Source organism: Camelus bactrianus, chromosome 11 (genome assembly GCF_048773025.1).
Source record: "Camelus bactrianus isolate YW-2024 breed Bactrian camel chromosome 11, ASM4877302v1, whole genome shotgun sequence".
Classification (NCBI taxonomy): Eukaryota; Metazoa; Chordata; class Mammalia; order Artiodactyla; family Camelidae; genus Camelus; species Camelus bactrianus.
This window is the reverse complement of record NC_133549.1, coordinates 18,702,466-18,719,965: the sequence shown is the minus strand read 5'-3', so window position 1 is coordinate 18,719,965 and position 17,500 is coordinate 18,702,466. Positions and strand designations below refer to the sequence as shown.

Sequence of the window (17,500 nt, the reverse complement as noted above, 5' to 3'; positions counted from 1 at the left end):
GGGAGGCCAAGCCTGGTGGCTAACCCAGCACAGGCATCCCTGGGTTGAGGGAGACTGGCTGCAAAACCCTCTGGGTGACGGCGCTGCAGGCCTTGGGTCCTCCCTGGGGGAGCACGCGTCCACTGGAGCACACCCCCAGGAACAAAGCCCCTCTACGAACTGCTCTGTGTTGAAAACCATCCTCCCCTGGCCCCCAAGCCTAACGGTGACTACCTGATGTCCCTTGCTAGCATGCTCACAAATTAAAAAGAAGCCTAATGACACTGCTTATGCTCACGCTGGGCATTAAAAAGGTAATGTCTGCAAGGTTTTATTGTGTTAATAAAACTCGGAGGTGGTCAAGACTTGGGAGAACACAGGGATGGAATATAAAATAATCAGTCATAATGTTATGACTTCATTTTTCATTTTGCGTTTTCAATTCTGCCTTGAAAATCAGAGATGGCTTCTAAAGAGAGAAAGAGACAAAATTATATCAAAGGAGAGGGGAAATTATAAGCCTGACTCATCTTCAGTGTTACACATCAAAATGAAATTCCTGTGATACGTGGTGTGTGCATAAACAACGGGGCAACGCTGGTCTTTGTTGAATTTAAATGGAAAGTCCCCCTAGATATTAATGTGTGGACTTCATTTGTTAGCCTGCTAAGTCAGGGACTTATAACAAAAGCTTTGTAAACAAAAGATTAAACTGAATCGAGCTTTAGAAAATGAAAGGAAAACAAGAGTCAAGTAATCACAGATCAGACTGGGGCTGCTCAGATTGAAATCAGCGCGGGCTACTGGAGTGGAAAATGTTTAATTGAACTATTTCATTACGCGGAAGTTTATGTCCCCCTCGCAGAATCCAAAATATGTGTGTCAGAGAAGCCTTTCCTCTCCTCCTTTAAAAATACGGCCCCGCGGAGACGAAACACACCAGTGGGTTCAGCGTGGCCTCCTTCTGCGACCCCTCACCCACCTCCGAACCCAGCCGGGGCGGCCCCCACACCTGCCGGCCTTGCCGTGGGCGAGGGAGGGGGTGGGGCGCCTGGAAGTGCCCCCTTCCGAGAGCACCTGCTGCCCCCAAACCAGAACCAGCCCGGTGGTGGCCCCACCGCGAACAGGGTGCCGCTTGCCCTTTACTGACCTTGGGTAACCTTTCGGGATCACCCGGATGTCGTGGGATCACCTTCTGCAACCTCTGAAAGCCGTAATCTATGGTTGGTTCATTAAGGGCTGCAACAGGACACAGAAATGCAGGTCAGGTTAATTACTTTTATGTCATCCATTACTCGTTTATTGCAGGCTTACAAACAAATGCGTAATTCTCCTTTTCTGGCGTTCCTGAAGGCGAGTACCCCCGAATGCCAGTTCTGTCTTAAAGAACAGATCGTCCCCCCCTTTTCTTTGGCACGCAAAAGCAACGATTATTTCTAATCTATAATTAGACTGGAAGAAAGTCAAAGGGTTACTCAATATATTATAAAAATGGGAGAGCAGTCAGAAAGTTGCAGGTCTTGGGGCCATACACAGCAATCACCACGGTCGTCATCACTGTCTACCTCTCTCGGTGCCTTCCGCACTGGCCAGGGGTTTATGGGAAGCTGGCAATTATGACATATGTCCAGCCATTGCCAGCTCCAGATTTATCCCTGTGGTCCTTTTTTGTCTAGCACATTGCCTGAGCACAAACCAGGCGGGAGGGGCCTTTATTCCTGCACTGCTTTAATAATCTGTGAATGACTGACTACAAACCGATGGAGGCACTATCATTCCACCAGCCTCACGAAATTGCCGGCCACAAATAGTAATTAATCTTTTTATCCCTCAAATTGTAATTTTGACTATGAACTGCACGCGGCCATAAATCAGCGGCACACGCGCTGTGTACAGTGCATGAATCACGGCCGGGACTCCGGCCGACTGCACCCTCTGTGTTTAACAAGCTTTATAAGGAGCCATTGGGCTTTATTATGGCTCTGCCCGACTCCAACAAAAACTGAGCCCGGAGGCCCGGGGACGCGAGTTAAGATGAAAATACTTATTAGAGTACATTACTTCTTGATGTAGATACCGCTTTCCGTGGAGGAACGCCACGGCGCACGGCGCGACATAAATCAGGGTGTTTTCTGAGACTAATAAGAGCTGCCGCCATCTACTCGTTACTCCGCCCGCGATTTGGGCCATCACTCATTAGTCAGCACGTAACTTGATGATTAACACCACCCAACTCAGCAGGTCTGCCGAGCGCCACAGACACAAAAGGCGACGCCTTCAGCGAGCAAGGTTAGAGGCTGCCTTTGAACGTGCTTTCCGAAATAATTGGTCACCGTTATCCTCCGGCGCGCGGGCTGCCGGTGTCAACGCCCACGGTGGGTCTCGTAAGCAGCGCCGGAAGCCCCGCACGTACACTCAATAACCCGCCCGAACGTCGAGGACCACGATGTGATTTGACATTCCATCATACAACCCGGAGACAAAGGTCCGCACAGGAATGTGAAGTAAGACATTTTCTTGTTAATAAAGCATTGATCCGACATATTGATTTTACGTGACATGGCTTTTGCTGCGATTCTGCCCCTCTTTTTTCCTTTGCAAATAGTAAAGCCCTTCAAAATGCCTCCGCGTCTGTGACATGGCAAAATTTCTAACTCTCTGTGATGTAAATTCGGTATGTGTAAAGCCACTTCATAATCAAACCATTAATCATCGGAAGCTGTCAGCAGTGACTTGGGGGACAATCTGTCATGTCTCTGCCTGGCCGGGACAAGGGTGTCAGGAAAAGTGCGGCGCGGGTAGCAGGGTGGACGGGCCTCACCCAGAGACCTGGCCCAAAAAAGATCAGATGAAGTAGTCACGTTTCCTGATTAGGGAACAAAAAAGGGTGGCCACTGTGCTTGCCTGACATGCCAGGCTCCCCCTCTCCCCCAGCTAATCACCATGACTGTTTGACTTAATGAATCGGCCTGATGAAAGGTGATCAGAAAAGGTAGATGAGCAGCTGCTGTTGCTTTCATGCAAATACCCTGACAGGTGATGGGTGCTTTAATGCAAGCTTCCAGAAGCTTTATATACTCTCATTCTGTGAGAGACATTTTCCGATGTTTCAGTGGAATGGATACTCTCCTCCTAGGACCAGAAAGATTCTCAAGCAGTGTAAGCACGAGGGTGCTGCTCACCGCCCGCGTCAGCCCCGAGAGCGCTTGCGTCCCAAGTGGGCAGCCAAGGATGAGACCGCCACCCAGCCACACGTTCCAATGACGTGTCACTGCACCACCGTAGGTCTCCCGAGCCGGACCCGGCAGGGGGGTGGGGGGAGCTGCTGGTGCAACTGGAAATCCCATCCAGGGCTTTGCTCCGGAAGCCCAACGAATTTGCAGGGAAGAATCAGAAGGAGGCCCTCGTCTTTAAACTACAGGAGCGGTGACACGCCTTCTCGGCTCTATGAGGGATCTGATCACCGATGGTGGGGTGACCCACTTCCATGCCTCCAAGAGCAGCTGCCCTCTGCGAGGCCCGAACCCCCAGGACCCACCGCCCTGTGCCTGGCAAGGCAAGATGGGGCGTAGCCAAAACTTCCCTGGCAAATTCTACGAGGGGAGAAGGCCCCGACCCTTCGCGCACATCTAATAAATCCTCTGCGTGTCGAGTTTACAAGGGAGGGCCCGGCCGAGCCAGGCCGAGGCTCCGGCACGTCCAGTCACAGAGCACCGAGCCCGGCCAATCAATACCACTTTCCTGTTTTAGAACTGGGTAATTATGAGGGGGAGAGATTGCCTGACCTTTCACCCGCACTGCATTACTTTGCTGATATTAAGATAAATTGCCTGATTTTGGGTAAACATATGCTGCGATTCAAGCTGTCAGCACTGGTTTGCTCAGGGATAATTCGTATTGATCCCCCAGCTTCTGCCCAATTTTGCTTACTGACCTCGTGGATAATTAGAGAAGGAGCCTTGGGTGAGCTCAAGTCGGGACGAAGAAGAAATATGAAGAAGAATAAAAGCAAATTTGTTTTATGTTAATATTTGTAGGTCCTCCTCCGGCCTTCACATCTGTCAGCATCAGGAGAGCCGTAAATTAATGGACTTGGTTCCTGAGCAATTTATTCCCAGGAATTATTTAGCAGCGTGCTTAGTCTCTGAACATGTGTCACTGGGTTAAATTAATTTAAACTCTGCCTTAAACACAACAAAAACAAATGTTATTTTCAGCTGAAGGGGGGAAAAAACAAGACATTCCTCAAAATGCATTACAGAAGCTTCCCGCTTTCTGCAGAGATTGCCACCCGTCTGATCTGCGAGGATGAGTTTTATAATAAACTGCTCCCGCAACCCCCCCCAAAAAAAGAAGTAATTAGTGTCCATTATTTGTTCTGAATTCAAATCCTGCTGAGACGGGCCGCTCTGTATAAAAGAGATGAATGCTGGTGCAAAATTATATCACTTAAGATATGTCAGATTATAAGGCTGTTGTATCAAAAGTCATAAAACAAATCTCCCTTGTGAAATATCTCTTTATTAACCATGCCATAAGATATTAACATTCCTCATTTAGTGGAGGGCCTTTTATCTGTTTCAAATACATTATTCGTCCTTTTAGAGATAAACTGTATTAATATCCATTTGAGTAGGCTACCGCGGCCTAATGCATAGTAATTTTTGTTGGAGAGCTTTTATTTTAGAATAAGAAAATTACACAGCAATAAAACCTGAATGAACCAGAAGCCAGAATAGCCGGGAATCACATTCCATGCCAAATGGAGCAGGCAATCAGGCAGCCTGTGGAAGGCCAGATATCCGGCTATCACATGCAGGCCAGCACCCAGCGCGGGTCACACAAATAGAGCCTGACACGGCCACATAGACGCAATGATTCCTACACGCCGGAATAGCCTACAGCTCGGGAAAGATACATATTTAAATATATTTGAGTGTACTGGAGTTAATCTCGTTACTTTACATGCATTAAAGTCATAACAGAAGAAGCATTCTAAATATTTAAGTCATGCCCGTGTACTGGGGGATTAATCATACCGCAATTGATAAAATTTTAACGGTCTGTGATGTCAGTTCAAGTTGGGATTGCCGGAGCTAATGTGGCAGCAGAGGATGGCACCAGGCTCGGAGCTGCAGCTGCGGCCAGAGCAGCTCCGGCCTGCCCGCTGCAATTAGAAACGCAGCAACGGGCAGGAGGCGGTGGCATTTTCTTCCCTGTGACACACACAGTTTTAGTTCTCATGCTGCTGACCTCACCTTGTCAGCCAGCCCAGCCCTCAGGTCTGCGTTTGTCTCTAAGACCCCCAAACGTGCGTGATTACTGTGTTAGACTGAACAGCAAGCCCATTAACGCAGAAACATAATTCAATTAAGCAAGAGGGCGTGTTCGGGACCTCTGGGCCAGTAACACAGCAGCAGAATTTCAGATTGGAAAACACATGTTTGGGGCTAGTCAGTGTCTTCTATGAAGAGCAGCCCTCTTAGAAGGAAAAAAGCCAAGCCAACTGCCTTTCAACCCAGTTCATCCACTCGACATTTACTAAGCAGGTACTACATGCCTGGGGCTGGCTCTGCCATGGGAAACCTGTCCCCAGGGGCATCGGGGACGGGAAGAGGGGACCCCCCCTCCCGGCTCATGCTGCTGCTGCTTCAATGGACTGCCTGCCCAGGGCGCTGGGATCCCCCCAACTCCTCCCCAGGCCAGCAAACAGGGACTGGTCTGCTGCAGGAAGGAGGGGTCATGGTGACAAGGCTTAATTGTGACCGCAACCTCCCGACCACCCCTGCCAGGGAGACCTGGAGACCAGCCCAGCCAGCGAGCACTGCCGCCGACTCTAAGTACACCGAGACTAATTGTTCTCGCAGCCACAGTTGTGTTTTTAAAACTGCCACTAAACGCACAAGGGGGACACTCACAGACAGGAGACAAGCTGCTTTCAGCATCGCCTCTTAGCGAGCAGGGAAAGGTACAAGAAGTTTTAGGCTCAGGGCAAATCTTCCTTCTGCCTGAAAACCCTGCCCACCACAATAAAAACAGGAAGACATTCATTTGCTCCATTCCAGCTGCTGGTTGCAGCTATTAAATGAGTTCCAGCTTCATTTCAATAATGATCATCTTCCTGTAACTTCTCAATCATGCATTTGTCATAACGCAGTAATTTTCTAGCTACAAACAGATCCTCATAATGAGGCAGTTTTTCACATTAGCAACATAACTACGTAATAAGAACTTCTGCAGATCCTTTTCCGACGGACAAGAACGCACCTCAATTAAGGCGATGGGGGCTGTTAAATAAGATATAGTCTATCTCACGAATGGGGAGACCCAGACCCTGCCCCGACAGACTGCAGCCCTTCAGTGTGCCTGAATGAACACAGGTTGTAATGTGTAAAAATTAAATAAAGTAAAATTAAATTGCTCAATACAAAGACATCCCTCTAGAGGGTGTTAGTGATTTCAGTGACAAAGTGCTATTTGCTGACAAGTAGTTTACACATTAACCAGCTGAATCCAAGGGGGAAAAATGCCAATAGCAATTATATCACCTTGAGGTTATTAAATGTCCCACTGATAAGTAACTAGGTGAACTTGACCAGGTGATGAAGACTGCTGTGAGCAAACGATTGTGCCCTGAAGAACGTTTCTCTGTCCTGCTGTTTCTCCAGATAGCTTTCCTTTCAAAAATGACTGCATAAAAAGTTGCATTAAAAACGTACAGCCGCTGAAGACAAAACTGGTATTTAGCTCACCCCCCCCCCCCGCCCCCACCGAACACCTCGCCCCTGCCGGAGCACCTCCCTGGCTCCACCTCAAAAACACCACACGCGGGCTGCAAACGCCTGTTTTTTTCCTCCCTTTTTTAGGCTTTAAAATGATGCTAAGTTCTCCACTTTATCATCAACTGTCTCCTCCAAGTGCATTTCATCTATAAGAAATTCAGATGCTCGGGAAATTAAAATTTCAAAGATCTGCTGCAAAAAAAAAAAAAATCAATGGGGCGAGATCAATGCTCATAGAAATTTCATGAACTTTGAACTGATCCGGGCATGATGATGAGAGGTGGCTGGGGTTTCAGGCGGCTGACGGCTCCTCGTGTGGACGGAAAGCGGGCTGTGCAGCTGAGAGGAGGGCCCCGTCGGAGATGGGTTTTTGCTTTCATATTTTGTCCGACAAAAAAAATTAATTTTTAGTCTATTTCAGTAACAAGCAAAAATAGAAAAAAGAACCCTGCCTTCCCCACGCGATGGGCGATACCCCTACTTCTTGAGAGCAGCTCACGCTCTGCACATTAACGTGGCCACGAAATGAAATCGGTTCCCTTAGCAGCCGATTGCAGGTGCAAATTAATATTGTAAAATGAAGATCAATACATGGACAGGGCCAGATCAATAGTGGCTAAATTATTGCTGCATTTTCCTCCTCATTCAAGATGAGTTGTGTTTTCCTCTCAAAGTCAATACTTTGCAGCTTTTCTCATTAATTTCTCAATAAATTTGGCAATGAATTTCAATCACAGACCTCGGCAGGGTGAGCCCAGCATTGTGGCGTGCACAGGAAACACAAAGGCCGTGGGGCCCTGCGTCACTCCCCAGCGGCACTGCCACCCGGGCACCAGCGGGGACACACGCAAGACGCTGGGCACCCTTCTCCAACACCAAGCAACTAAGCCTGGGTCACGTCGGTCCAGCATCCCAGACCTGGGCCCCGGCGCCAGCTGGGTAGCTCAGACCCGCCCAAGGTCAGCCTGTTTCAGGTGTAGTCACTCCAGAAGCCCCTCCAACCCACTCAGCAAAGGGTATCTTGTATAGCCAAGACTTCCAAAGATGGGGACAGGGCCACACTGACCCCTCACTGAAGCCAGGCGCCGCCTCATCCACAGGGGGAGGACCGTCTGGAATCCACATGCTCTGCCCGCCCGGCCTGGCGCTCGGGGACCCACACCGTTCACTGCCACCTGCAGTGGCGGTGGCACTAGGACATGACACCCTACACCAGATGCAGAAAAGGGGCCAGTGCATCTTCCTTGTTCCCCACATAATACCCTTATTGACAACTACTAGATCGCTTTCAAACAATTCTGTTTACATACCTCAAGGAATACACGGGATTACAGCCTTTACGGTCACATTTTTAGTCACGTTGAAATGAGGTCGACGCGGCCCAAGCCGGCAGCTAAGGCCAGCCAAGGCACATGGCATCAGACTCTCACCTCTCTGAGGGCTCCGCCCCTGGGGACAGGGACCTCCAAGGCAGGCTCCCCATGGTGGCGGCTGGGGCTGGGATGGGGCCCCAGCCACCCCCCAACGACTGCACTAAAGAACAGAACCTCTCTGTATGCACAGAAGAGCCTGAAGAAAAGGAAAGAAGGTGGTGAATGAAAATCACCCTCAACACAACAAAGAGCGCAAATCATCCAGATGTTACCCTTCCTTCAAGAGAGGAAAATCAAGTGGGCCCGCGCCATCGACCCTCTTAGAGGTATTTTGTGGGGAGGGGTCTCAAAACCCAAGCGGGCATCACAACACTCTATGGAGAACCATCCGGGCAGGCAGTGTATTTGCACATTTGAAACCAGCGTAAAATCTCCATTTTTAAATAATAAGCTGAAAAATGAGCTCCAAACATTCACCCACTCCCGAGGCTGGAGGTGGCCCTTCTATGGGAAGAACTCCCGACTCCGAGTGTCTGAGGCTGGCCAGCTAAGGGGGTGTACTTCCCAAGTCAACCCTTCACTTGCTCCCAGGTCCACGTTCCTCTTTGAAGGTGGGCCGTCACCCCGTGTCACAGCACCTGCCCTACTCAGTGCAGGGCGCACAGTAGGTGCTGGTAAGTAACAAGTAACAATTGCAGGGTTTCTTGAAAATACCAGGCCAATGTAGAAGGTAAGTTTTTGACTTTGAGAAGCCAAAGCAAACGGAATGTTTCTCACAGATCCACACAAAAACTTGTTCCCGAACGTATCACAGCAGTGCTATTTGTAATGCAGCTGGGCCCCTGTCTCTGCAGGGTCCACATCCTCATAGTCTACCAACCGCGGCTCCGACCTCGGATACGAAGGGTCACTGTGAGGGACCTAAGCATCCGCAGAGTTTGGTCCTGGAACCAATCCCCGGCAGATACGGAGGAACGACTGTACCAAGGGTCCATCAACAGACTGGTGGACAAAATGTGGTCTCTTTGTACAATGGGATACTCCAGCCATGCAGAGGAAGGAAGCTCTGGTCACACTAATCATAGAGTGAAAGAGGCAGGTCGCAAAGGAACACGCACGCTGGACGACTCTGTGTACACGACTTGCAACAGGAAGCAAGTGTGGTCAGGGAGTAGACTCGTGGTTGCCTGGGGTCGGAGGGCGGAGGGTGGGAATGGGGGGGTGACTGCTGATGGATGTGATGGATACAGGCCTCTTTTGGGGGGAATAAAATGCTCTTGAATTAGATCAATTAAAGTTAACTTTGTGACTGCTAGAAACCACTTAACTGCACACTTTGAACGGGTAAAGTCTGATGCTGTGTGAGTTACACCTGGATAAAAAACAAAAATCGAAGTGAAAGTAATGTCCCCAATCTAGACTCGAATATGCGTCCCAGCCACGCCTACACGAGGGAAGTAACTCTGCTGCCTGAGGTGCTCCTGGTATTTGTGTCAGAGGAGGAGGCCAGAGCTGGGGTAAACGAGCCCTGGCCGTGGGGAGGGTCTGGGGAGGGGAGAGACGCCGCTGAGGAGGAGAACTTGGCTTCCCCACCTACTGCCCTGCTCCTCTCCACGGGGCACTTTTAACTCCTGGTTTTTCAAGGTGAGTAAAGAAAAGCCGTGTTCTAAGGCGGAGTCTTTAAAGACATCGCCAAGGTTAATGTCCACATTGAAATCGCAGAACAGTCCCTGCGCGCAGGATTCTGGATTATAGTCTCAAGTGAAACAGTCCTGTTTCCACACCAGGGGCTCCCAAACCCCAAACTGTACTGGGCTCAGGAGGCCTCTGTGGCCTCGCCCAACCTTCCTGCCCACCCCTGGGCCCTGCCGTCTCGCCCTGCTGTGCTCCCTCGACGTCCCCACCTCCAGCAGGGGTGCAGCTGGCCCGTCCACACCCCCTCGGCAGGGGCGCTCCTCCCATAGGCCCCGCGGTGCGCAGGGGCCCCTCTCCTCGGAGAACCGGACACCTTTCGTGACTACTGCATCTACCTTGCTCTTCGCCACTCCCGTTAGACTTAGAGTCAGCAGGGCAGTGCACCCGCATGTGCTGAGTGCAGCCCAGCACAGGCGCCCAGCTGCCAGGGTGAAGACGTGGCCCTTTCCCGGGCGAGGCACCCGCCCCGAGCACCAGTGAGACCCCGGCGCCTTCCCTCCTTCTCTGAATCACCTGCACCACCCACAGAGCACCTGGCCCAGGCGGGCGTCCAGGAAACCCTGATCCCCGGAAACGAAGGGTAAATCCAAGTCGGGCTGATGGCAAGCCTCCCCCTCCCATCCTCGAGGCCAAGCTCATTTCAACGATCTTTCCTGTCAGCGGTATTTTCTGAGTGTGGAGGAAGGAAGTCAGCAGGCGGTCACGGCACTGGGGGCTGCAAGGAAGAGGCGGGGCAGGCGGTGGGCAGGTGGGAGCAGGCGCCCACCACCCTGGCGCAGTGACAGCGCACGTGGCCTGGGTGCTGTCGCTGGGATGCTGAGGGCGTGCTGTTGGCAGTGACTCTCGGGAGGCGTGTGTGCGGCTGGGGCACCTCACACACCTGGAGCTCACTTTCTTGGTATTAAAACGAGTCAACTTCTGAATCACCTCCCTGCGAGGGCGACAAGCACAGGAGGAAAACTGGCCACCTTCAGCACAGGTACCGAGGCCACGGGCGGCACGGAGCCCTGCCGCCGTCAGACCACCAGAGGAGGGGCCCACCTCGGCAGGGGCCCACCTCGGCAGGGGCATGCGCTTCCCCAAGGTCACATGGGACGTTCTGTTTCACTAGGGAAAACACTGAGCTGGTCTTCAAAGCTGAGGGGAAGTGACTCCCGGGGTGAAGCATCCGGCGGATCACCAGTGCCGAGCACACGGATTCTCGAGAATGGGGAAGAGTCCTGGGCCGCCCGCCCCCCGCCCCTCCACCCCCGGGCTGAGACCACGAGAGCCAAGGGGCTTCTCCTGGGAGGATAAACGGGGTGAAAAGACGGGGAAGAAACTGGGCAGAATCCCCTCCACATCCAACCGCCCAGACGCCCTGACTTTTGGTCCGTGAAGGTCATCAGATGCTCACAGCGGGGGAGAAAGTTGGGGGCGACCCAACAGAGCTCTCTGTCAGGGAATGGGATTTCTGTGCGTGGAAGACGGAAGGAAGGCTGTCTCGTGAGGGCAGGGAGGGGTGGCGTCCAGGAGAAGAGGGACCACAGACCCACTGCCAGGCTGAGACTTTAAGAAACTTCCCCCAAAGATGACCAACACCAGCATGTGCCAAGCTCTGCAGCGGCCTGTTGCCTCAGTGGGAGATTCCGTATTGAAAATTTAACACGCTCGGTAACAAGTCTTCTGGAGCCTCTGCCAGCCCATGTGCACTCAGGTCCCCTGTGGAACCAGGTTCTTCCACACGCTCATTACGAGCATTTGAAAACTTCTACTTATATGTGGGGGGTGTGGCAGACAGCGCGCCTCACTGACAAACAGCCTTCCATTTTTCTGCCCTTGTTTTATGGAGAAACCATTCTAAGAAAAGTTAGAATGACTCATTCTGCATTTTCTACAACAAATGAAAAAGGCCCAACAGATTCAAAGGATAGGTTTTTAAATGCACTTTTTCTCAGGTTGGGCTTTTGGGATCCAAGCCTCAGCCTGGAGACCTTCCCAAAACAAAGGTTTCACACGAAAACAGGAGCTGCCCCTCTCAGGGCATTGCTGCCCCCGCGCTCGGCACCCCGGGGTGAAAGGCTCTCGCCATCAACCTCCCGCCTGGGCCGCTGGCCTCAGGCCTCCTGCGCGGCCACGTGGACACACGGACCTGGTGAGAGGCGGCCCGTGGCTTCCATGTGATGCTGAGCCTGGAGGTAAACCCGAGTGATGCCTCCTTCCAGCGTCCACTCTTCAGGGCACAGGCCGGCCCGTAGCCCTCCTCCTCTCTAGCAACAGAGGAACCACACGCTTCCGTCGCAGCTTCCCCCCCGACACGGTCGTTCTGAAGCCTCCCGGCGTCTTCACCCCTGAACCTGCGGGAGTTCTTCTCGCCAGGGTGGCTTGTGGGACCTTATCTTCCCCACGCCATCTCTGCCTCCTTCTGCACGTTGCTTGTCATATTCACTCTGTTGTGCTCTTAAAGGGCCTCTCGTCCACCCCCTCCCCATCCCCGCATCTCCCAGGTCCTCCCCAAGTCTTTCCGGAAGCACGGCGGCACCCTTACCGACCCGAGCGTGGCCCGAGTCCATCCCGCGACTCCTCCCGCGGCCTCCGGGCCAGGGGTGGGGGGGTTAGCAGTCAGCGGCCAGTCCGCATCCCACACCCAACCAGGGAGACCCGTGACCCTTTTGTCCTTTGGGGAAGATGAATGGCTGTCTCCTCTCGGCTACATTTTGTCAGGTTTGGTGCCGGAGAGTCAATACCTTCACCTTGACGTGGAAACTTCGTGATTTATCTGGCCGTCCTCCTCCTGGGTGCGCGTGGGGCCTGCCGAGTGCAGCCATCGGGCCGCGGAAAGAGCGGCCTGTGGTCACCGCACTTGGAAAACCACCAAAGCCCCTCTGATGGCAGACAAATGTGTCTTGTTAGCAACTGCCCAAAAGCGCTTGACTTGTACTAATAACAGAAAGGCCATGCTGGTCACCGTGGGTCCAAAGACGAAGCACCCTGTCACCAGCCTGGTTGGGAAATTAGCAAATAATGTTCTTTTCCTTGATAAATGGGTGACAGCTCCCTCTCACCAATCATTTCTAACATTTTGATGCATGCCTATGATCCCACTGGAGGAGCAGAAAAGTTTACTGGCCCTCAATTTTCAGATGATGAATGGAGCTCTCTAAATGTGCGATTTCTGTATGAGGTATAGTTCATTTTAAGCAATTCTAGTAAATGGGTGTCACTGATTAGGACAAATAGTCTACTTGTGCAACAGCACAAACGGTGTGTCTCATTCTCCCGGCCTCCTTCGAGACAGGAGAGGAAGGGACAGCAGGGACCCGGGAGCCCTCACCGTGCCGCTCTTCAGAGGGATGGGTGATCGGGTCTTTGCTCCCGGGCCCCCTCAGCATGCTGGCGAATTAATTGATCGTTATTTGGTCTGCTGCTGGGCTGCCCAGGGCAGAGGACATTGGGGGGCACCCTCCCTTCCTCTGGGGCCCTAAGGAGCCCCACAGATGACCCCAAAGATGACTGCTTGGTCTCCATACCCAGAAATTCGCCCTCTGCCACCAACATGTAACCAACGTCCAGCAGAAGTAGGTGGGCTGGGAGAAGAAATCGTGCCGGAGTTGTGTGTTTTCTGGGTCATTTGATTCTGAACGAGCCTAGACATGGCCTGAGTGCAAAATGCAGGCTCCAAGCTGTCCTTCCACAACGAACTTCACACAAAGACAAGGGTGTCTATCCTCCAGGGGACCTCAGATGTCCACTGACACCATCCACCTGGCGAACTGGAGCCAGTGAGAGCCCTGGGTCTGCAGGACAAGAAAGCACAGGGAGCAGCCGGAAGCCCTGGGGTCCTGCTGGCCGGGCCGGGGCAGGACAGAGTCCAGGAGTAAAAGACCAATGGGCTGAAAGCTTCCCCAAACTCTAGGACCCGTAATTAAAATATCTCCACCATGTCCACACACATGGTTAAAAATGTATAATTGAAATAATCAGGTGGTTTACATTTAAGGGGAGGCATCAGCATGGAGTTTAGCATAGTAAAAACAGTATGATTTGTGAGAGGCAATTAGGAATCGTTTGCTCTGTGGGTACAAGTAATTTGTTTGAAGAGCACTGGCCTGGGAGGCAGCTTGCTGGTGCTGGCTGTGGTCGAAGGGCGATATTGACTCTCCCATGTGTCACCGTGCTGTTGACAGAATCACATCTGAATGCACACAAAAGATCTTTAAAACACTTCAGAAACATGAGCGCCCTTCAAGGGGTGAAGTGAAGTGGGGGTTAGGGGGTGGAAGGCTGCCGGAGGAGACGGTAGCCCCCGGGCGAGCAAAAGGCCGCCCCGTCAGTGCCAGGACAGCTTCCGAGGACAGGGTGGTCCCTCCCCCTTGACATACCACCAGTTTTAAGCCACAACATGACTTAAAAGAAAAAAATAAACCATAAATACTGCATCAGAAAGAACACAAACTGTTAGCCCTTACTTACTGGTTGAGTAATGAGTTCACAAGCCTGAAACTGAATGCATGCCTTTGTGCAGAAAATCATCATTTTTATGTCCCCATCTAGTAAACGCTTTGCAGACCTGACACCAGCCTGTGCGCCGGGCACGCTTGGGCCGTGGGCACGAGACACTGCCAGCGTCTTGTTTAGTTGCTGCGTTGGCTGGGCCACTGGCAGACAACATGTTGACTCCTGACAATTTGTGATGATGCCTTTAATTGAGCAAAAGAAATCTCTAATTAAAGGAGGGGTGTCCACCACACACTGGGGTGCAAGAAGCCAACAGGAAGAGCCCAGGAGCTGCGCCCCGTGTCCTGCAGGGCCACGCCTGGGCGTGAAGCCACCGCCAACCAGCTTCAGCTCTTTTGTGTAACCAGACACCATTCTGCCAAATGGACGTGTTAGGAACACAGTAACACTCACGTTAGTGCAAGAACGCCTCACACTTGCAAACGTGTCTGTGAAAGCGGTTTTTGCTCGAGCTTAATTTCAATTAGAAGCGTACAAATTCCAATTTATCTTAATCGAATAACACTGCAATGCTTACATTCTAATTAAAAAATAATTTCTCTTACTGCTCTTAACAATTTGATGTGTTTCTACTGGTGAGATTACAAATGTGAAACTGTTCAATTTGCCTGGACCACGGCAGCTTCCTCAGGTAGGATATTCCAGGGCAATTTTAATTATTATTAAACAAGCAAATGATACACTATTAGACAAATATTAAAACAAGCGTCGTACTCAGTTATTAATTTGCACCGTTCACTTTTAAATGCAGCAAGTATCTCATTAATTTAATTTTAGGTGCCCACCCATTTATACTGCATTTTACAGTCTAGAAGGCAATTTACTATTAACTGGCAATTACATACAGAGTGATTGTTAATTCTGCTCCTAAGTGCCAGCCGCTTGAAAATTGTTCCCTGTCTCTAATTTTTGACCTTCTTACAACAGGGGTGAGGCTCACTGGGAATACACAGGACTAGTATGGAAGAGCCGGACATGTCATTGTGACTCATTCTTTTAATTCACCGTGCTAATCAACTGAACTGCCACCACCTCCCAAGGTAATTGTGTCTTCAGAGGAGTCGAAGGCAGCAGGCAAAGGAGCCTGGATGGATGGCCTGGCCTGCCTCCCCTTCCAGGGCGGGGGCGGCGGAGAGCGCCCACACCCACCTGGGCCTGTTCTGAAGAATCTGGTGTTTCTCAGAGCACTGTAAACAGACCATCTAGGCCTTTGCCTCTGGCGGGGGCCGGGGCCCTCCTGTCCCCAGGTTCCCCCCAAGCCTGGCTGCCTCACGCCGGGAAGGTTCAGTGTGACAGGGGGCCCTGATGGGAGCCAGATGCCCAGGGGACGGCGCCCTCCCTGCAGGGCTGTGCCGTCCTGCCGGCCAGAAGGCCTGGCTCAGTTTTCAGAGGGAGTGCAGTTCCCAATGATTACTCCATGTCCCCATCAATTTCAGGGCAATGCAAATCAGACAGAAGCTTCCAGGTCAGACAGGTTGTGACCCCACCTTTCCTCTGCTCCCTGAGAGTGTAGGCCCCGTATCCCTTACACGCGTTTGAAATGTATATTCCTGTTAATGATGGGGGTTGGGGGGGGGTGCAAATCAGCCTCCCGCAGGAAAGGCCAGGCTCACTGAATGGCTTCATTGAAATGCCCGTTCACGGGAGAGCCCTTGATGGAGGAGATCCCCACAGCCTTGGGCAGCCAGGACCCTGAGCTTGGGGCCGGAGAGCACAGTCAGCTTGGAGGAGAAGACGGGGGTTGGGACAGGGGTGTCGGCTGGAGCTAACTCTGCAGTACTTGCTTCCCCACGGGGAAGAGACAGAACACTCCAGGTCCCTGGGGACGAGGCCTCTGGCTGAGGAAGGTGTCCTGCCTGGCCCAGGGAGACAGGGCGCAGAGAGCTGCCCATCCTCACGCGGCCCCGGTGCGGCAGGCCCTCTGCCACGAGACACTGCTGACCAGCGACAGGCAGCTCCTCACCCCGCTCCCCTCCAGCCGCACTGCCTCTGCTTAGAGCCCTTTTCTTGCCACTGGGGCCACAGTCCTCGGTGGCCAAGAGTAAAGGAAGGAGAACCAGGCCTTCCTGCGACTGTGTGTCTTCTCAAGAAGAGTCGCCACTCCCGACAGCAGCCTGCAGACTCTGACACCAAAAGCCCGAGTATCAAGAATCTGATATCCAGAGGAGCAGCTGGGAGTCCAGAGAGTCTGATGCGGGGACCGGATGCTCCGTCCATTTGGGGCAGAGCTGGTCCATCTCGCCCCTACAGACGCCTGAACCAGCCCAGCAACCAAGCGTCCCGAGGCAGACACAGAGCCCACACTCAGCGTGGCTCCTGCTGGGGGAAGACACATCCTCTCCTTCAAGGAACCAGATCCGGCAGAAGTCACACCTCAGTGGCCACCCCCTGGAGGCACCAAGGGGAAAGCAGGACTCGAGGGGTCAGGAGACCCCCAGCCAACACCAGGCAGAGCAGAGTGGGGCACCCACTGCCTCCCCAGCCTGAATTCATGCCCAGAAACCCAGATGGGTGCCCAGGGGCCGGTGGTGACCGTGCAGAGGTGGCCGAGCGCCACAGGGACGCGGCTGCAGCAGAGTGGGGCAGAGAGCCCCTGGCCCAGGCCCAGGGTGGGAGCCCTGTCTCCCAGCTCCCAGGACCCAGTGATGCTGGCTACGCTTTTCTATGCAGAAGAGCTCTCTTTGTTGAAATGTGCAAAGCGCTTACAGGACGCCCCAACTTCATCACCCCATTCTGCCTGTCTTTATTTATTAACACATTGAAAGAGAGCAGTTCCACCTACTTGTGAGGCCCCTAGTCCCCAGGTCTCGGCTGGAGGGCTGGAGCACCCGGACACGCTGGGCTCCACCCTCTCTGCCTTGGTTCTCAGGCAGCTCTGGGCTCCTGAGAGCGCACGCTGGTCTCACGGGAGGAAGCAGCCCCTAGTGTGGGGCAGGGACCTCCCTCTCCCCTGGCTGGTGGGGTTACTGAGGGCTGCCGAGCCAATGGAGGAGGGGGCCTCACTCCATCAAGGACCCCAGGTGTCCCTGGCAGTCTCGGCTGCTTAGGGTCTGGGTGCCTCTGGGGACAGCAAGGACCCAGGTCAGGCACAGCCCTGGGGGGGGTACTGGGCCTACTGGGGAGTGGGCACTGGAAGAAGCTACATTTTACACTTCGCACTTCCTACTAGGGAGG

The 17,500-nt window shown here is 52.6% G+C and overlaps 1 protein-coding gene across 14 annotated transcripts in view; it reads right to left on the bottom strand.

Moving 5' to 3' along the window:
* Positions 1-17,500, bottom strand: part of EBF3 (EBF transcription factor 3) — a 117,045-nt gene that overhangs the window by 11,558 nt on the left and 87,987 nt on the right. For all 14 annotated transcript variants that reach the window (XM_074373384.1, XM_074373385.1, XM_074373374.1 and 11 more), the window contains exon 11: positions 1,130-1,218. In XM_074373384.1, coding sequence (XP_074229485.1) covers positions 1,130-1,218 — 89 coding nt within the window. The remainder of the gene's footprint in view (positions 1-1,129; positions 1,219-17,500) is intronic.